We start from the raw sequence: 21,918 nt of genomic DNA, 5'->3' as shown, positions 1-21,918 counted from the left end.
CACACAGGTCACGGGGAAAACGTACAAACTCAGTACAGACACCCAGGTCTCTGGCGCTACAAGGCAGCAACTCTACCGCTACGCCACCAGGCACCATTTCAAAGAACAGCAAGTAAATTTCCTTGGTGTCCATGTATATTTAGACCTCAACCCACAGGGAAAGAATAGATTATTTGGCCGCTATCACAATGTTGGCTGCCATACATTCTCCATAACATCGATGACTACATTTGAGAAGTATTCTGCTGGATGTAAAGCCATTTGGGTGTTGGAAGGTTGTTTGAAGTTCCAAAGCTTTCTTTCTTAACTTGACTTGCATTTGGTCTTAAATTGTCCTTTGAAAGGGTCAAGCCATTAATTTAGTTGCATCAACCACAAATGTGTGGCCCACCATGACTTTATCAATGAAACTAGCTGTCAGCAATTAATATCAATCTTACTAGGATGCTTCATCCTTCAAATGTTTTCTTCCAAATCCTCTTTTGAAATAGTAGGCGTCTAAAACCTGAAGACAGGGGAAGCACAGTGTCGTAGCGGGAGAATTATTGCCTCACAGCGCCAGAGACCCGGGTTCAATCCTGCCTATGGGTGCTGTCTGTGTGGAGTTTGAACGTTCTCCCCATGACCACTAGGGTACTCTGGTTTTCTTCCACACTCCAAATACGTACGTGTTTGTAGGTTAATTGACCTCTGTAAATTGTCCCTAGTGTTGGATAGAACTAGTGTACGGGATGATCGCTGGTTACATAAATAGATACATAGACAATAGGTGCAGGAGGAGGCCATTTGGCCCTTCGAGCCAGCACCGTCATCCAATGATCATGGCTGATCATCCACAATCAGTATCCCGTTCACGGCGTTGACTGAGACTGTGATTTCTCCTCATAGTTTGTAGCAGGTAAAATTCCAGCTTGGGAATTGGCTGACATGGACTCAGTGGGCCGAAGGGCCAGTGTCCATGCTGTATCTCTAAACTAAACTAAACCCAACATAATGTAATTGTTCATTAGATGACCGAAACAGATAAACAAAAGCACGAATAAAAGCATTTAACAGTTTTGATTGACGTGTGGAGAATAAAATGAGACCGCTGTTATTGACAGTTACTGAGCTTGAGTCAAATAAAAACGAATATTTTCTTTTCTCCTTTACAACCTAGCTGATTCTCCGATGCAATTGAATTTATTTAGTAAATAAATAAATGATGTGAACAATTAAATGTGCATGTAAGCAAGGAACTGAAGCTGGAATATTGAGATCTGGAGGGAGAATGGACATCACACGTGGATTCTGGATGGCAAAGGGTGAATCAGTCATGCTTTCTGCCACTAATCATGATGCAGAAATGTTCACATGATGTGAAGGTCAGAAACATGGGCTTAGATGCAACCCTCCCCAGCCTTGGGGGTGGCAGGGTGGCGCAGCGGTAGAGTTGCTGCCTTAAGGCGCCAGAGACTCGAGTTCGATCCTGACTACGGGTGCTGTCTGTATGGAGTTTGTACGTTCTCCCTGTGACCACATGGGTTTTCTCTGGGTGCTCCGGTTTCCTCCCACACTTCAAAGACGTACAGGTTTGTAGGTTAATTGGCTTTGATAAAAAAATTCTAAATTGTTCCATAATGCTCGTGTACGGTGTGGGGTGATGGCTGGTTGGCGCTGACTCGGTGGGCCGAAGGGATTATTTCCGCACTGCATCTCTAAAGTCTTAAAGTCTAAAGGTATATTAACACATTAGATATGGTAACACATTAAATTAATATATGCATTAATACATTAATTAAATTTATTAAAAATGACCACAGTATATGAAAACAGCGAAACTCTTCCAAAATTGGAGTTATATTCAGGAAGGTAAAGATTGAGTGAAAAACCCATGAGAGTTTGTCTCCAAAAGTGTTCTACCCAGAGTTAACACAGATAAATTCTACCAGATAAATTCTAAAATTCGATTCAGATGCTCAGAACGAGCTTATTTTTATCGCTTAGTTCCCTGTCTGTGTGTGATTCCATGCATCAGAGGATATCTCTAAGTTCTAAAAGCGAATCTCAGCAACACTGAAAGCAAAGTCGAGGACAGAGTGGCGAATTGAGCTGCTCTTGGTTAATTTAGTCAACTTCAGCCTTGTGGCCTGGGGCAGAGAGTTGTTCACATTGGAAATTGTTTCCATGACATCCTGAGGTCACATCGTTGTTCAACTCAAAGATGATTTTCAAATAAATGTAATGTGAAGGGGACTTGCAGCAGCTTTTGCTTTTGCCCTGAAGGCTGAGTTCCACCTGGCAGCTGGAATGAAAATAATGGAAATGGCAAAAGTATATTTCATACATTTGGGCAAAAGAAGGCCATATGTCGTAGTGACTGAAAACAGTTGCTTCACTCAACGTCGCAAACCTCATGAACCAACGATGATTATTACTTGCGAGTTAGTTAGTTTAGTTTATTGTCACGCGCACCAAGGTCCAGTGAAAAGCTTTTGGTGCGTGCTATCCTATCAGTGGAAAGACCATACATGATTACAATCGAGCCGTCCACAGTGTACAGATAAGATTGGTTTAAGAAATCGGGTGCAGTCTGGTGTAGTTTCTAGGACTTTTTAATTTGTAATGTTTTGAATTGAAAGACACAGCATGGACACAGGCCCTTCAGCCTGCAAGCCCACACTGACCAGCGAACACCTGTCACATTAATTCCAAGTTATCCCATTTTCACATCCACCCCCTGCAGACTAGTGGCAATTTACAGAGGGCCAATTAACCTGCAAACCAGTACGTCTATGGGATGTGGGATGAAACTGGAGCACCCGGAGAAAACCCACGCGGTCACAGGGAGATCGTGCAAACTCCACACACCGGAGTGGAGCACCCGAGGTCAGATGGAAATTGGGTCTCTGGCGCTGTGAGGCAGCAGCTCTACCAGCTGCACCACTGTGCTGGCCATTCTAAGGTCCAAATCCTAAGGAAATCGCTGACAAAAGTGGGAATATTCATTGTTTCTGTTGGTCAGGGAGTGATAGAAACATGGCATGGAAACAGGCCCTTCGGCCCAACTTGCCCATGATGACCAAGATGCACTATCTACACTAGTCCTATTCCCCTTTTCTCTACCTACTGTACTTCAGATTGACCCGATCGTATTTATGCATAGTATTATCTGATTTGATTGGATCGCATGCAAAACAAAGCTTTTGTCTGTACATTGGTACGTACACGTGACAATATTAAACCTGAACTTAAAGAGAGGCACTGAGCCATAATTATTTCTGAGCAAACCCTGAGATTCTGCTTCACATATTCCTTTTGTTATGCTCCATAAAAAGTGTTAGCTAACAGTGGGACGTTATCTTTTTCTCCCTGGTTTGCTCAACGTGTTTGTCACTGAACATCGAGGGAACTTTCTTTCAAGATTTGTGCATTTGAAGTGGATAGTCAACAACACGTGGAGGGGTATTATGTGTGTGGGGCAATACATACATGCCAGTGAGCCACAGGCTTGTAATTCAATTGAAAATGTCTCTGAAAATGTCATAAGCAGTGAACAGGCCCGAGGCACTGCATAGGTTTCAATAAGAGTTTACAACTCATTTACTCCATTCCAGTGTGTCAGATGTTTGATGCTTTGCACATTATTTAGTCTGGGTATACAATGAGACCATAAAATGGCCGCTACATGGCCTGTAGATAACGTTTGATCTAGCTGCCGCCCACTGTCGACATATCCCTGATCGTCCATATGTACACGGGGCAGCACCCATCCCTCCTTCACCACTACTGCACTGGACACACCTCTAATATCTCCGTGTTGCCAGACGGTTCAATACAGGATCAGCATAAATGTCTCCTGACTATGTCCTCAATGGACTGGAGCCCCTGTCTTCAGTGTGTGAGGCACAGTGGTGCAGCGGTAGAACTGCTGCCTCACAACCCCATGGTCCTGGGTTCGATCCTGACCTCGGGTGCTGTCTGTGTGGAGTTTGTACGCTCTCCGTGTGACCACGTGGGCTTTAGTTTAAATGTAGAAACAATGAACTGCAGAAGCTGGTTTATACCAAAGATAGACACAAAATGCTGGAGTAACTCAGCGGTTCAGCTCTTTGTGTCTATCTTGCGTTTTAGTTTAGTTTATTATTATTGTCATGTGTACCGAGGTAGTCTTTTTGTTGCATGCTATCCAGTCAGTGGAAAGACCATACATGATTACAATCAAGCTGTCCAGTGTACAGTCACAGGACAAAGGGTATAATGTTTAGTGCAAGATAAAGTCCGATTAAAGACCATTAGAAGGTCTCCAAGGTCAGGACCAGTTGCCTCCCACATCCCAAAGACGTGGCGGTTTGTAGGTAAATGACCCCTAGTGTGCAGGGAGTGGATGAGAAATGTGGAACTAGTGTGAACGGGTGATCAATGATTAGCACGGACTCGGTGGGCCAAAGGGCCTGCATCCACGCTGTTCCAACTCAATTCAATTTAAAACCAATCTCCTTGTCCAAGTATCGCCTGGTATGGCCAGTGACAAGGTTTGATAAACCTTTGCAATGCCTTAGGCTCTTCTGCAATATAAAACAACATTGTATAATAGCAGGTTGCTGCTGTCAAAACCTGACTGCATGAGTTGTGAAGTGAGTAGAGAAGTCAACAGTGGATTAATGCCGTTTTATACAACACTGAGTATAAAGAGTCAGGAAATCATGATACAGCTTTATAAGACTTTGTTTAAGCCGCATTTGGAGTATTGCGCGCAGTTCTGGCCGCCCCATTACAGGAAGGGTGTGGAGGCTTTGGAGAGGGAGCAGAGGAGGTTTACCAGAATGCTGCCTGCATTAGGGGGACGGGCTACAAGGAGAAATTGGACTTTGATTTTCTCTGGAATGCCAGAGGTTGCACGGAGACTTTGTAGATGTTTATAAATGATGACATCCATAGATAGGGCAGACAGTCAGAGCCTTTTTCCCAGGATGGGAATGTCAAAGTCTAGAGGGCAGAGCTTTAAGGTGAGAGGGCAAAGTTTAAAGGAGATGTATAAAAGATGTAAAAAAAATTATGGGAGGCATAGATAGGGTAGACAGTCAGAATCTTTCTGAAGATAGACACGGTCGGCACTGTAGCGCAGCGGTAGAGTTGCTGCCTTACAGTCTTGCAGCGCCAGAAACGCAGAAATTCCAAAGACGTACAGGTTTGTAGGTTAATTGGCTTGGGTTTGTATACTTGGCATAAGTGTAAATTGTCCCTAGTGTGTGTAGGATAGTGTTAATGTGCGAGAATCGCTGGTCGGTGCAGACTCGGTGGGCTGAAGGGCCTGTTTCTGCGCTGTATCTCTAAACTAAACTAAACACGGAAAGCTGGAGTAACTCAGCGGGTCAAACAGCTATCTTTCTGCTTAGGTTGTGAATGTCAAAGACTAGAGAGCATAGGTTTAAGGTGAGAGGGGCAAAGTTTAAAGGAGATGTGCGGGGGCAAGTTTTTTTACACAGAGGATGGTGGGTGCCTGTAACGTGCTGACAGGGGTGGTGGTGGAGGCAGATACGACAGTGGTGTTTAAGAGGCTTTTAGATTGGCACATGGATATTCAGCAAATGGAGTCTGAAGAGGGAAAATGTGCAAACTCCATACAGACAGCACCTGAGGATAGGATTGAACCTGGGTCTCTGGCGCTGTGAGGCAGCAGCTCTATCGCTGTGCCACCATGCCACCCAAGGCATCAATGTCAAAAGGCACATAGTGCTGGAGTAACTTAGCGAGCCAGGCAACATCTCTGAGAACATGGATAAGTGACGTCACAAGTTGGGACCCTTCGTCCAGCATCAACATCTTTCAGTAACGCAGTGTTATTCCAATGGAAAAATGGGAGTTTTGTTCAATACATTCTCTGCAGGCTGCTTTTCCTAATTGACTAATTTATAACGCTGCAGTCAGCGATTTGGCCAGTTACTTTTGGCCAACAAACAATCTACAAAAATCTGACCTGAACATAGTTTTCACTGAAATATTTTTGGCAAACTATTGATGTATTCATCAGATTTCCGCTGAATCCATTTTTATTTTGCCTGAATATGAAGGCATTTCAGTCAGAATTGTGATGAATTCAAGTTAAATGAATGTTATAAGAAGCAATTCATCTTTTGCTCTAACAGAATTATGGATATCACTCAATTAACTGCCCCAGATCAATTATGCTCTTCTAGAATCCTAAACACAGGTAATTAGCACGTAAAATGGCACCAAGACATGGTGACTCTTGCATATGGACACGGTGGGTTGTTTCTGTACATTTTGTACCTCATTGGGATTGTACTTATTTATGGCAATAATCTTACTGATCTGTATGCAAAGAAAGTATTTCCCTGTACCTTGGTACACGTGATAATAAAAACCCATTGATTAATTGATTCCACTGACTCTGAGCCTCACAGTAATTCACAGGGATTTACAATAGATAGAATTATCTACAAAACCTTTTATTTGATACTAGACCAAATGGACCCATTGTGCCCAAACCTCTCCTGCATTGGCGCAGCACCCTCTCCTCCCCCCTCCCTCCCCCTTTACTGTCCATTCCCTCTACAGATGCTGCCTGTCCCACTGAGTTCTTCCTGCACTTTGTGCTTTGCTCAAGATTCCAGCATCAATTCCTTATATCTCCAAAAACAGAGTTAACTAAGGAAGACACAAAGTGCTGGAGTAACTGAACAGCGCCTCTGGAGAACACGGATGGGTGATATTTGGGGTCAGGACCCCTCTTCAAACTTTTCTACAGTGTTCAAGAGCCTGATGGTTGTTGGGAAGAAGCTGTTCTTGAACCAGGAGGTCACGGTTTACAGGCTCCTGTATCTTCTTCCTGATGGCAGGAATGAAATTAAAGTGTGGCCAGGGTGGTGAGGGTCTCTGATGATGCTGGCTGCCTTTTTGAGGCACACCTCCTGCAGATCCCGTCGATGGTGGGGAGGTCAGTGCCCGTGATGGACCAGGCAGTGTCCACCATGCTCTGCAGTCTCTTTCATCCCTGGCTGTTCGAGTTGCTGAACTAGGCCGTGATGTAGCCAGTGGCATAACTCAAAACTATCAGGCATCAAGGCTCAAGATGTTGCCATAGTCATGTTCGTCTAATGTGCAGTTACATTTAATAAAGTGGCAGCAGATAAATAATCTGCAGTGCAAAACGGCCTCGAATGACATTAAGGAACTTTATACAACAACTTAAAACAGTTGCACCTTTAATTTACCAAAGTGTGCAAAAGTCTAAAGGGGGCAGAAGGAGGAGGGCAGATATGGGATAAGGTAAAGTATTGATATTTAAAAATACATTTCAGAAAGGTGATGATATAGGTTTAGGTTTATTATTGTCTGTGAGCAAGATGATCGTTCTCATGAGGCCAGCTCCAAACTTTAGGATAAGATGACTAAACCGATTTCTAGTCCCTAAGGGTCAAGTCAGGTGTGTTTAATTGTCATATGTACCAACACTTGCTTCATAATAGGTCTGTAGACACAAAAGTCATAATAAGCAATTACAAAAATATAAGCCCTATATGAGTGCAAAAAAACAAAGTCATTATGGATCAAAGACAGTCTATAGAAGTTCATAAGGTTTATTATGTGTTATTTAGTTTAGTTTAGTTTAGTTTAGTTTAGTTTACAGATACAGGGTGGAAATAGGCCCTTCAGCCCGATCTGTGCCTACCAGTGATCCCTACACACTAACACTACCCTACACACAACCGGGACAATTTTACATTGATACCAAGCCAATTAAGCTGCAAACCTGTATGTCTTTGGAGCGTGGGAGGAAACCGAAGATCTTGGAGAAAACCCACGCAGGTCACAGAGATGAACGTACAAACTCCGTACAGACAGCACCTGTAGTCAGATGGAGCCCGGGCCTCTGGCGCTGTTAGGCAGCACCTCTACCGCTGCGCCGCATGCTGCCCCTTATCTATGAGTATCTCTTTATAGACCTGTTGTGCTGCTGCAAGTAAGAATTTCATTGTTCCTTTGTCGGCACAGATGACAATGAAACACTTTTGACTCTCTCCTGACTGTTGATAGTTGGGGGGTTAGTGTTGTGCAGTGTTCAAGAACCTGGTGGGTGCTGGGAAGCTCTCCTTGAACCTGGTGGTCACGGTTTTCAAACTCTTGTACTTTCTATCCAAAGCCAGGTTTTATGGAGTCTACATTTCAGACTACCCTTGATCGGACTTTGCTGGCTTTACCTTACACTAAAAGTTATTCCCTTCTCATGTCCCAATACACTGTGAACAGCTCGATTGTAATCATGTATGGTCTTTCTGCAGGCTGGTTAGCATGCAACAAAAGCTTTTCACTCTACTTCGGTACAAGTGACAATAAACTGAACTGAACTGAACATTGTATTAAAGGTAGACACAAAATACTGAAGTAACTCAGCAGGTCAGGCAGCATCTCAGGAGAGAGGGAATGGGTGACGTTTCGGGCCGAGACCCTTCTTCAGACTGATGTCAGGGGAGGGAGTGGGACAAAAAAAGAATGTAGTCGGAGACAGTAAGACTAGTGGGAGAACTGGGAAGGGGGAGGGGATGGAGAGAGAGGGAAGCAAGGGCTACCTGAAGTTAGAGAAATCAATGTTCGTACCACTGGGGTGTAAACTACCCAAGCGAAATATGAGATTCTGTTCCTCCAATTTGTGCTGGGCCTCACTGACAATGGAGGAGGCCCAGGACAGAAAGGTCAGATTGGGAATGGGAGGGGGAGTTGAAGTGCTGAACAACCGGGAGATCAGGTAGGTTAAGACGGACTGAGCAGAAGTGTTCAGTGAAATGACCGCCGAGCCTGCGCTTGGTCTTGCCGATGTAGAGAAGTAACATTGAACAAGTAACATGAGCATTGTATTGGTGTTTGTGGTGAGCAGCTTACGATGTGATTTCCTGCGTGTGTTGCAGAGTCGCAGCTGAGCTCGGATCAGGAGCAGAGCCCTTCAGCCGAGGGTGAGAGTCCAGCACAACACACAGCCTGTTCCTACAGCTCCCCCACCGAGCTCGGTGCCAACCCACCCTCCTCCCTCCCAACCTCCTCCATGGATGAGATTCAGATGGAACTGCAATGTGCCGACCTGTGGAAGAGGTTTCACGACATTGGCACCGAGATGATCATCACCAAGGCTGGAAGGTTGGTCAAGATGTTTGTTTAATCAGTTATATCTGTGCCATTTAATTAACCTTGGCCTGAAATCCTATTTTAAGGCTAAATTTTTCCAATGCTGCAATGCCGGAGGAACAGTGAGTCAGGCAGCATCTGTGGAGGAAGTGTACAGATGACATTTTGGGTCTTAAAAAACAGCCTTGACGAACATAGAACAGGGAGCTCAGCAACAGGCCCTTCGGCCCATAATGTCTGTACCGAACATGATGTCAAGGCCAACACTTATCTGTCTGCACAAGATCCATATCCCCCCATTCCCTGCATGTCCATGCGCCTATTCAAAAGTCTCTTAAATACTACTTTGGTGTCACCCACCACCAGAAGGGGTGAGATGAGGGTAGATGTGTGAATTGTGAAGACAAGGGGAGGTGTATAGGTGGAAGGGGAGGGAGGGAGGGTTGGGGAGAATTGGGTGTATATCCAGGTAGTGGGGCACAATGAAGAGGTGGGGATGATGAAGGGGGTGGGGTATCCAAGGGTGGTGTGTACATGGAACAAGCTGCCAGAGGAGGAGGTTGAGGCAGGTACTATAACAACATTTAAAAGACATTTGGACAGGAACATGTATAGGAAGGGTTCAGAGGGAAATGGGCCAAACGCAGGCAAGTGGGACTAGTATAGATGGGGCATGTTGGTCGGCATGGACAAGTTGGGCTGAAGGGCCTGTTTGGGTAGTGTATGACTTTGAGTCGTGAAGTAATTAATGTTGTCATGACAAATAAGCAAATAAAATACATTAAAATGAAAATTGTTTCCCAAAAAGATTAAACATGGTCACTCCAACACAGTCGTGCTGGAGTAACTCAGCGGGTCAGTACTGACCCAAAATGTGGCCTGTACATTCCCTCCACAGATGCTGCCTGACCCGCTGAGTTACTCAAGCACTTTGTGTTTAGTTCAGGATTCCAGCACCTGCAGCTCCTTGTCAGAGAGTTAAAGAGTCAAACATCATGGAAACAGGCCCTTCGGCCCAACTTTTAATCATAATCATTCTTTATTAGCCAAGTATGTTTTGCAACATATGAGGAATTTGATTTGCCATAGTCATACCAATAAAAAGCAACAAAATGCACAAAATGCATTTTAACATAAACAGCCACCACAGTGACTCCTCCACATTCCTCACTGTGACGGAAGGCGAAAATAAAGTTCAATCTCTTCCCTTCTTTGTTCTCCCGCGGTCGGGGCCCTCGAGCCTTCCGTTGTCGGGGCGATCTTGGCTCCTGCAGCAGGAGGTCTGGCCCTCCTCGTCGTGGCTGGTAGAACCTCTTGTGACTTTGGAGCTTCCCGACATCAGTCTCTACCCGAAACTGTGAGCTCCTCGATGTTGAAGTCCGCAGGCCGCGGTTGGAGCGTCGATCCCAGGCAAGAGATCACAGGCTCCGATGGTAAGTCCACGGCCCCGCGGTGGGGCTCAAAGTCAGTCTCGAGCAAGGCCGCCAGCTCCATGATGTTAGGCTGCAGAGCGTCTTGCACATGCCAACGAACATGTTCCATCTACACTAGTCCCAACTGTTTTTGTTTGGCCCTTATTCCTCTAAACCTATCCTATCCATGGACCTGTCCAAATGTTTGTAAAATGTGTGATGGTACCTGCCTCAACTACCTCCTCTAGCAGCTCGTTCCATACACCTATCACCCATGGTCGTAGTCATACAGCATGGAAACAGGCCCTTCGGCCCAACTTGCCCATGCCAACCAACATGCCTGCATGCGGTCCATATCCCTCTAAACCTATCCTATCTATGGATAGTGTAAATGAGTAGTGCAAAGAAAGTTGCCCCTCAGGTTCCTATTAAATCTTTTCATCTTCACCTTAAACCTTAAACCTATGCCTTCTGTAAACATAGTCACATATTTATACATCCATGGTCATGCATTCTTCAAATTATCATAAATTACATATATCAAGAAACACTCTCGGCTTCTCCCACCTTTTCTGCTCTGAAGACTTCCTGAATGCAAAGGGGGTGCTGCCAAGAATGAACAGGACTTGGATTCATGAGTTCTGAAGTTGCCAGCATCTGGTTAGTTATGCAGACGTTGAAAAAAAGAATCTATTCAAATCAAAATTCCTATAAATTAAAAAGTTAAAATAATTTACTTAACCTTTCCCCCCTACAATATTTGCATTTTTTGAAATGATTTATTAATAGAAATGTTGATCTGAGCTTCATGGATTTACTTTGGCCCAAGCGTTTGAGGTCATTTTTTGAAAGATTTCCATCTGTGATGCTGCCAATTTCTCTTGGGTGGTACCTGTCTCTATTGATTGCAACATCTCTCCATGGTCCGGCGGAGATTTCCTTTACATGCGATGCCTAGGTCAACGAGGGGAAATCTTTGGTGTCTCTGCATTCAATTGTTCCCAGTTAACAAGAGATTAATATTGTTTAATACAACAAGATATAACACACAAAGAACTGCAGGTGACAAAATCTTGCATAAAACACAAAGTGCCGGAGATACTCCAGCGCTTTACAGCGCCAGAGACTCGGGTTCGATCCTGACCACGGGTGCTGTCTGTGCGAAGTTTGTACGGTCTCCCCGTGACTTGCATGGGTTTTCACCATGTTTCCTCCCACACTCCAAAGATGTGTTGGTTTGCAGGTTAATTGGCTTTGGTAAAAAGGGCCTGTTTTCCTGCTGTATCGCTAAACATTAAAGTCTAAACTCCGCGGGTCAGGCAACATCCCTGGAGAACATGGATAGGTGACGTATCGGGTCAGGACCCTTCTTCAGACTGATTATAGTGGTGGGGGGGGGGAGCTAATAAATAGAGTTGGGGAGGGGTGAGACGCAATCTGGCAGGTGATAGTGGATACAGGTGAAAATGGTGGGGGGGAGGGGGTGATTGGCAAATGGGTGCAGTAAGTGATAGAGGCTGGAGGTGAAAGAGAAACAAAGGGTGTCAGATACGGAGAGAAGAGGAGGAATGAAATGTAAAGCTGGAGGGAGGCATATGGGTGGGTCAAGGTTTTTTATGCAGAGGGTGGTGGGTTCCTGGAAGTCTGTCAGTGCTGGTGGTGGAGGCAGATACGATAGTGGCGTTTTTGGGGACTTTTAGATAGGCACATGGATATGCAGGGAATGGAAGGATATGCAATATGGATTATGTGCAGGCAGATAAGAGGTGGTCTTGGCAACATGTTTGGCACAGAAGAACCTGACCTGTGCTGTACTGTTCCATGTTCTAGTCCATATGAGGTGGAATTTCTTAAGCTAGAGGATGGTGAATCTGTGGGGACAACTGTGGATGCCAAGTCAGTGGATATTTTTAAGGCAGATGTTGGCATATTCTTGATTGGTACAGGTGTCAGGGGTTATAGGGAGAAGGCAGGAGAATGGGGTTGAGAGTGAAAGATAGATCAGCCAGCCATGGTCGAATGGCAGAGTAAACTTGATGGGCCAAATGGTCTAATTCTGCTCCTATCACTTATCAACATGCAGTTATTCCATAATTGAAGGTTACCTCTCAAATCTAGTGCTCTTGCAAAGGCCTCTGCAGTTCTGCTTCGTCCAAGGTGGACCAAACAAACTAAGTTTGGAAAATATCAAAGCATGGTTTCATACTTTCCACTCTCCGCAGAGCAGCTGCTTGTCCAACCTCCCCACCAAAGGTTAAAGGATTAATCCGTGTCCAAACACACTGCAGAGAGAGGAAGTGTGTTCTCTATGGCACATCAATTCTGATATAAATCTGTCATCACTTTCAACCTCATCCACCAATTCTAGCAATTAGGTTGCATTGAGAAGCTTTTTATTCTGAAATTTATTTTTCTCATAAGTTGAACTCTCTTTCAATGCTCATGTATTTCACCCTCCTCTCTGGAATTCCTTGCCCAACGTGATTGATTGATTGGATGATTGATTGATTGAAAGAAAGAAACAGCATGGAAACAACCCATTTGGCCACCGAATCCATGTGGACCATCGATCACCCCTCCTCATAGAAACATAGAAAATAGGTACAGGAGTAGGAGTAGGCCATTCGGCCCTTTGAGCCAGGACTGCCATTTAATGTGATCACGGCTGATCATCTAAAATCAGTACCCGTTCCTGCTTTTTCCCCATATCCCTTGATTTCTTTAGACCAAAGAGCTAAATCTAACTCTCTCTTGAAAACATCCAGTGAATTGGCCACCACTGCCTTCTGTGGCAGAGAATTCCACAGATTCACAATTTTCTGGGTGAAAAAGTTTTTCCTCATTTCAGTCCTAAATGGCCTACCCCTTATTCTTAAACTGTGATCCCTGGTTCTGGACACCCCCAACATCGGGAACATTTTTCCTGTGTCTAGCCTGTCCAATTCTTTAAGAATTTTATATGTTTCTATAAGATCCCCCCTCATCCTTCTGATTTCCAGTGAATACAAGCCCAGTCGGCCCATTCTTTCATCAAATGTAAGTCCTGCCATCCCGGGAATTAACCTGGTGAACCTACGCTGCACTCCCTCAACAGCAATAATGTCCTTCCTCAAATTAGGAAACCAAAGCTGCACACAATACTCCAGATGCGGTCTCACCAGGGCCCTGTACAACTGCAGTAGGACCTCCTTGCTCCTAAACTCAAATCCTCTCACAATGAAGGCCAACATGCCATTAGCTTTTTTCACTGCCTGCTGTACTTGCATGCTTACTTTCAGTGACTGATGTACAAGCACACCCAAGTCTCATTGCACCTCCCCTTTTCCTGATCTGACACCATTCAGATAATAATCTGCCTTCCTGTTCTTGCCACCAAAGTGGATAACCTCACATTTATCCACATTATACTGCATCTGCCATGCATCTGCCCACTCTCCCAACCTATCCAAGTCACCCTGCAGTCTCATAGCATCCTCCTCGCAGCTCACACTGCCACCAAGCTTTGTGTCGTCCGCAAACTTGGAGATGTTACATTTAAATCCCTCGTCTAAATCGTTAATATATATTGTAAATAACTGGGGTCCCAGCACTGGGCCTTGCGGCGCCCCACTAGTCACTGCCTGCCATTCTGAAAAGGACCCGTTAATTCCTACTCTTTGCTTCCTGTCTGCCAACCAGTTCTTTATCCATGTTAATACCCTACCCCCACTACCAGTTCTTTATCCATGTTAATACCCTACCCCCACTACCAGTTCTTTATCCATGTTAATACCCTACCCCCACTACCAGGTGCTCTAATTTTGCACACTAATCTCTTGTGTGGGACCTTGTCTAAGGCTTTTTGAAAGTCCAGATACACCACATCCACTGGCTCTCCCTTATCCATTCTACTTGTTACATCCTCAAAAAATTGCAGAAGATTAGTCAAGCATGATTTCCCCTTCATAAATCCATGCTGACTTTGACCGATCCTGCCACTGCTTTCCAAATGCGCTGCTATAACATCTTTAATAATCGACTCGAGCATCTTCCCCACTACTGATGTAAGGCTCTGGTCTATAATTCCCTGTTTTCTCTCTCCCTCTTTTCTTAAAAAGTGGTGTTACATTGGCTACCCTCCTGTCCACAGGAACTGATCCAGAGAACATTGGAAAATGATCACCAATGCATCCATGATTTCTAAGGCCACCTCCTTCAGTACTCTGGGATGCAGACCATCAGGCCCTGGGGATTTATCTGCCTTCAGTCCGAACAGTTTACCTAACACTGTTTCCAGACAAATGAGGATTCCTTTCAGTTCCTCCCTCCCACTAGATCCTCAGTCCCCTAGTATCACACCCTACACACGAGGGGCAATTTATGGAGGGCCAATTCACCTACAAACCCGCGTGTTTTTGGGACATGGGAGGAAACTGGAACACCCGGAGGCAACCCACACGGTCATAGTGAGAACGTGCAAACTCCACACATGGAGCACCCGAGTTCAGGATGAAAACTAGGTCTCTGGTGTTGTGAGGCAGTGGCTCTACCTGCTATGCCACTGCACCCAACCAACGTGATGAGTTATTTCCAGGACAAAATAGCTTGGTGCCTGACCTGCTGCCAGACCACTGTTTGTGGAGTTTCATAGCAGGTGGGATAAATATCAGGGAACTTTGGACTGTCTTGGCTGCTAACCCGACTGCCCTATCCAGAACACTCAGCTGAAATAAATAAGAAGTTACTGACACCAGACAAATAACATCTGGTTTTGTTTGCCTTCGTTGGTCAGGGCATTGAGTATAAGTGCCAGGAAGTCATGATGCATCATTATGGGACTTAGACTAGGCTGCATTTAGAGTATCGCATGCATTTCTGGTTGCCCCATTACTGGAAGGATGTGGGGGTTTTGGAAAGGTTTACCAGAATGCTGCCCTTGATCGGGGAATATTAGTCACAGGGACAGACTTGGGTTGTTTTTTCTGGAACACCGGAGGTTGAGGGAAGACCTGAAGGAAGTATATAAAATGATGGGTTACACAGAAAGCGTGGACTGTCAGAACCTTATACCCAGGAGGGAAATTTCAAATACTTGAGGGAATAACTTTAAGGTGAGAAGGGCAAAATTTAAGGAGATGTGCAGGGCAGGTTTTTTTAACGTAGAGGGTGGTGGGTGCCTGGAACACACTGCTAGGGAGGAGGCAAATATGGTTCCTGGACGATAAGTGGCGTTTAAGAGACTTTTGGATCGGCACATGGATATGCAGGGAATGGAGGGATATAGATTTTAGACTTAACACTTAGATACTGCATGGAAACAGGCCCTTTGGCCCACCAAGTCCACGTCGACCAACGATCACCCTGTAAACTAACACTATTCTACACACTAGCGACAATTTACAATTTTACGGAAGCCAATTAACCTACACACGTGCACGTCTTTGGTGTGTGGGAAGAAACCAGAACACCCAGGGAAAACCCACATGGTCACAAACTCCGTACAGACGGCACCCGTAGTCAGGATCGAACTTGGTTCTCTGCCGCTGTAAAGCAGCAACTCTACCGCTGCGCCACTGTGCCGCCCCCATATGGATCATGTATGCAGGTATTAAGAGTTGGTGTTGTCATCGTGTTTGACACAGACATAGTGGGCAGAAGGGCTTGTTCCTGCACTGTACTGTTCTATGTTCTATATAGCATTCTACAGGGCGGCACGGTAGCGCAGCGGTAGAGTTGCTGCTTTACAGCGAATGCAGCGCCGGAGACTCAGGTTCGATCCTGACTACGGGTGCTGCACTGTAAGGAGTTTGTACGTTCTCCCCGTGACCTGCGTGGGTTTTCTCCGAGATCTTCGGTTTCCTCCCACACTCCAAAGACGTACAGGTATGTAGGTTAATTGGCTGGGTAAATGTAAAAATTGTCCCTAGTGGGTGTAGGATAGTGTTAATGTGCGGGGATCACTGGGCGGCACGGACTTGGAGGGCCGAAAAGGCCTGTTTCTGGCTGTATATGATATGATATGATACATTGTTGGTGTTACAGCATATAGGACTCAGGGCCCTAGCCTAACAGAAACCCCTGTGAACCTGGCAGAACAGCCTTCTCATTCTCATTCCAACTGACTCTGCAAATGGTTTCAAACAAGTCGCTGAAAGTATAACGGGGAAAGGATTGTAAAATAATCACACAGATGTTACCAACCATTTTAAGGAAACACTTTCAGAACCCTACTCCATTCTCATTTCATTCCGGACTAAATATACGTGTATAGCATTGAAAAGTTTAAAAGCGTAGGAAATCCCTGGGGCAGTCAGTGTTAATAAAAATAGGCCTTTAATTCCTCTCCCTAAACAGTTTCTGCCATATAATTTCACTTTTACTTATTCCCCAGTCGATTTTTTTTTTGACTGGGGGGCAAAGGTGAAAATGTGAACCGGCATTGAATTTCAGTGCATTGAATTCTGAGCACACAACACTCTTGCATTATGCATCTTTGTCACCACTTATTCCGTGCTCGGTAGGCCATATGTAAAATGACTGGGGCTCAAAATGCCTTTGAAAACGAGTTTGAAGCTGGACAAGAACAGACAGCTTGCAAATCAGGTTCAAACGGAATTAACCCTCTTGGATTGATCAGCCTTGCCCAGAGAAACGAGTCCCCCTTTGTACATTTTTTTCCAAGAGTGCAGAAACAAAACAGCAGCTAAAAACACCAAATACAAGGAATTCTGATACAACTTCCTTGTTACATGTTTGTGGATAAATAGTCCTTCACTTTTGATATTGTTTTTAATGTTTAGCCTATTCAATTCCCCAGAATCTGCTTGGTACACCCAATTTTCTTTATTGAGGATACACTACTACCGTTACAGAGTGCTGTCATTACAAAGGGCACACACTAATCCCTGTCAAATACTAGAGCCACTTACACTTGTCCAATCATTCAGAACATGTCTGCTCATGATAACGCGAGCAGACGTATTAATTGGCTGATTATCGAGCTACTGCGGAAGCTGGAACTCTAAAGTAACGCTGAAAATACTAGAAATGCTCGGCAGGTCAAAAGGCAACAGGGGATGGCAAAGAAACAGGACCTAGCCTCAAGTCTTTCATGGTTGAAATGCCGGGATTGCAGAAGAAAATTATGCCCAACATTCCCATGTGCTATGAATAACACACAAAACAGCATCTTGTATTAAAAGCATTTAATTTTGACTTGTATTGAAATTGAGTTGTATTCAATAGCTAAGATTCCTTAGACTCTATCGATAGTCTAAGGTGGTGACAGATGAAACGAGGTGTATATTGCTTACCAGAGGGCAAGTCATATGTGGAGTTGGTTTAAGATGGGTGAGTGTGTGTGTGTGTGTACAACTTAAAAGTCGACAATGAGAAATTGCCTCACAACTCAAACCCTGAGGACCAGGAAACAACGAGAAGAGTCTATACCAGGGCATTCGCTGCTCCAACAATTAGCAACCTGTTTGTAATCCCGCTCGGGGAATGGTAATAGTTTGGGAGATTTCAAAAGAAAAAGGTGAAAACAAATAACCTTTGAACCAATCTGTTTTGATGTTTTTCATAGGCGAATGTTCCCAGCCATGAGAGTGAAGGTTCTGGGACTGGATCCACATCAACAGTACTACATCGCAATGGATATTATCCCTGTTGACAACAAGAGATATCGGTAGGTATCCGCACAGTTTGCCCACTCCTCACCACCGTATGGATATTTAATTTGTTTCAAAGTGGAAGATTTATTTTCAAAGAACCCACACACAGGAAAGTTGATTCAGTCTGAAGAAGGGTCCCGATCCGAGATGTCACCCATCCAATGTTCTCCAGAGATGCTGCCTGACCCGCTGAGCTACTCCAGCACTTTGTGTCTTTTTCTGTAAAACCAGCATCTGCAGTTCCTTGTTTCTACTTTCTGCAGGAAAGTTGGCTCACTATTTCCTAACACAGATTTCTGCTTTGTAGTGTTTGCACCTCAGGATTGATTATCAGACCAACATGTGAACAGTCTTAGCTTAGGTTAGTTATGAATTTGCTGAAAGCATTTCCTACTCGGGTGAAATAGAAATAGCAACAGGCCCTTCGGCCCGCCGAGTCCACGCCGACCATCATACTAGTTCTATGTTATCATTCCTGGAACCCTTCTGTGAAAGATTGGCTAATGTGCTCCTGATCCCAATGAACAAGCTGGGGATCACCCAAGCTGGTGAAGGCAATGCACTCCTCCCTCCAGCAGATGTAGATATCCATTATTCTATTCTTATATCACACCTCACTGCTCCCTGGGTTTATCTGAACAGCAATTGAGGACAAAAACTGCAGACATGGCAAATCTAAAATAAAAACAGAAAGGGCTGGGAACACTCCACAGGCCATTCTCATAATGTCATACAGCATGGAAACAGGCCCTTCGGCTTAACTTGCCCACGCCGACCAAGATGCCCCATCTACGCTAGTCCCACCTGCCTTTTAAACTTCAGACTTTTGAGATACAGTGGAAAAACAGGGCCTTTGACCCACCAAGTCCGTGCCAACCAGCGATCACACTAGGGACACTACAATTTTTTGCCAAAACCAATTAACGTACAAACCTGTACGTCTTTGGAGTTTGGGAGGAAACCGAAGCACGCAAAGAAAGTCCATGCAGTCACAGGTAGAACGGACAAAGACAGCACCCTGAGTCGGGATTGAACCTGGGTCTCTGGCGCTGTAAGGCAGCAACTCTACTGCTGCACCACTGTGCTGCTTGCATTTGGTTCATATGCCTCTAAACCTTTCCTATTCCTTCTGCTATAATCTGTCCTATTAAACGTTTCTGGCACTTTCTATTTCTATTCAATCTGAGTAGGAATGCAAATCCATAACTGACTGGCGTATCGTGACACAACTGTCCACCTTAAAGGTTTGAAAGAGATTTTTGGATATACTTTTTACCTCCACAGTACACCCCCATTGCAAATAAATCATTCCTACACATCTGCACACAATATTAGAGCTTTCATCTCAGGTTGAAAAACAAAACAAGGAACTGCAGATGCTGGTTTACAAACAAAGACACAAAGTGCTGGAGTAACTCAGACATGAGTCTGAAGAAGGGTCCTGAGCCGAAACATCACTATCCACGTTCTAAAGGAATGCTGAGTTACTCCAGCACTTTCTTTCTGCTATTTAATTGAACAGACATCTCCATTTTTGTTCTCAAATCTTCCTTTTAGTTAAAATTAGTTCCATTTGGAGATGGCCCTTTGGTCCATCATGTCCATGCTGACCATCGATCACCCGTTCACACTAGTTCTATGTTATCCCACTCCCTGGTAGGCAGCAGATCATTTACAAATGTCAGCACCAACCATTTCTTACTCATTGCATCTGTTTGAGAGGAAGTGATTAACGGTTTAGGGAATACGAGGTAAAAGGAGAAATGTGTAAATAATAGGACATAGATACAAGGAACTGCAGATACTGCTTTACAAAAAAAGAGACAGTGCTGGAGTAATTCAGCGGGTCATGGATAGGTGGGTCGGGACCCTTCTTCAGACTGATGGAGGGGGAGAGAGCTGGAAGGGAGGTGGAGGCAGATGTAGACACAAGGAACTGCAGATGCTGGTTTCCAATAAAAGACACAAAGTGCTGGAGAAACTCAGCAGGTCAGGCAGCAACTGTGGAGGGAATGGACAGGCAACGTTTCAGGTTGGGACCCTTTTTCAGACTGAATCGATGGAAGTATCTAATGCAATTGCATCGGCGCTTTCAAGTCCCGCGCCAATCCTGTACTGTTTAATAAGAGGGGAGTAAGTTGGAAAAGAGAGATGGAGGTTGGGACAAAGCCTGGCGAGCTTAAGAATCCTTTGGACAGGTACCTGGATAGGATATGTTTAGAGGGATATGGGCCAAATGCAGGCAGGTAGGATGTGTAGATGGAGCATGTTGGTCAGCGTGGGCAAGTTGGGCCAAAGGACCTGTTTCCACTCTCTATGACTGGATACAGGCAAGTGAGGGTTGATGAGCAGACGGATGGAGTAAGTGACAAAGGCTGGAGATGAGAAAGGTGTCAGATGAGGATAGGAGTGGATTGTGATCCCGGGGGGAGGAATATTGGTGGAAGTGGGTGGGGATATGCGAGTGGGAGAATTGCCTTGTTTTAGGTTCTGCTGAGGTTTTCTGATCTCAGGTGTCTCTGTCTGCAGATATGTTTATCACAGTTCGAAATGGATGGTTGCAGGGAACGCCGATTCTCCAGTGCCTCCTCGAGTCTACATCCATCCAGACTCCCTCGCTTCAGGAGATACGTGGATGCGACAAGTTATCAGCTTTGATAAACTCAAACTTACCAACAATGAACTGGATGATCAAGGACATGTATGTAGACCGCAATTATTATACATTTTGAAGTAATGTTTATGTTCACCTCGGGCTCTGTTAATCAACCATCAGGCACAGATGCTCGTTAATGGCTGATATCATGAGTTCATTATAACAGGGGAATCAGGAACCAGAGCCAAACGTGGGCAAGGTGGGACTAGTGTAGATGGGGCACCTTGGTCGGCATGAGGTGGGCTGAAAGGCTTGTATCCCTGCTGTACAACTCTGTGACTATCTGACATAGGTTTAAGGGGAGTGGGGAAATATTTAATAGGAAACTGACAGGCAACGTTTTCACACAGAGGGTGGTGGGTCTATGGAATGAACTTCCAGAGGAAGTAGTTCAAGCAGGTACTGTAACTACATTAAAAAGACACTTGGACAGGTACATGGATATGAAAGGTTTAGAGGGATATGGGCTAAATACTGGCAAATGGGACTAGTACAGATGGGGCATCTTAATCAGCATGGACAACTTGGGCCGAATGGTCTGCTTCCGTGCTGTATGACTCTATGACTATGAATATGTATATTTGTAACATAAATAGACACAAAGTGCTGGAGTAACTTAGCGGATCAAGCAGCATCTCTGGAGAAAAAGGATGGGTGTCTTTTCGGGTCGGGACCATTCTTCAGATTATCAACATCTACAGTTTCGTGTTTCTACATTTTATAACATGGCAAAGCATTTCACTCTACCCTATTCCAATGCTAGAGTGGGGTAGGTGAGAGGCTGGAAGTTGGTGTGGCGGTTGAAGCAAGTTCAGTAGATGAGCTAGGAAGGACTGAAGGGTCTCACCCCGAAACGTCACCCATTCCTTCTCTCCAGAGATGTTGCCTGTCCTGCTGAGTTACTCCAGCATTTTGTGTCTAGCTCGGAAGGACTGTTGGATTAAGCTGCATTTATTTCCGTGTGAGTGGCCTGAAGGGCAAGGCGGATGAACTCAGGATGTGAACAGGATGTAAGTGCGATTGGGACGTTGTGGCCATTGCAAAACTTTAGCTAAGGGAAGGATAGGACTGGAAG

General features: G+C 44.8%; 1 protein-coding gene across 4 annotated transcripts in view; it reads left to right on the top strand.

Annotated features, from left to right (window-relative positions):
• Window positions 1-21,918, top strand: part of tbx15 (T-box transcription factor 15) — a 93,293-nt gene that overhangs the window by 27,646 nt on the left and 43,729 nt on the right. The window contains exons 2-5 of one of the 4 annotated variants that reach the window (XM_078408665.1): window positions 5,275-5,279; window positions 8,933-9,135; window positions 18,100-18,201; window positions 20,717-20,888. In XM_078408665.1, coding sequence (XP_078264791.1) covers window positions 5,275-5,279; window positions 8,933-9,135; window positions 18,100-18,201; window positions 20,717-20,888 — 482 coding nt within the window. Of the gene's footprint in view, window positions 1-5,274; window positions 5,280-8,909; window positions 9,136-18,099; window positions 18,202-20,716; window positions 20,889-21,918 lie in introns of all 4 variants that reach the window. The other 3 variants (XM_078408666.1, XM_078408664.1, XM_078408663.1) reach the window with 3 other exon arrangements.

The sequence above is a fragment of the Rhinoraja longicauda genome, chromosome 12 (assembly GCF_053455715.1).
Source record: "Rhinoraja longicauda isolate Sanriku21f chromosome 12, sRhiLon1.1, whole genome shotgun sequence".
Lineage (NCBI taxonomy): Eukaryota > Metazoa > Chordata > Chondrichthyes > Rajiformes > Arhynchobatidae > Rhinoraja > Rhinoraja longicauda.
This window is presented reverse-complemented; position numbering and strand designations above follow the sequence as displayed.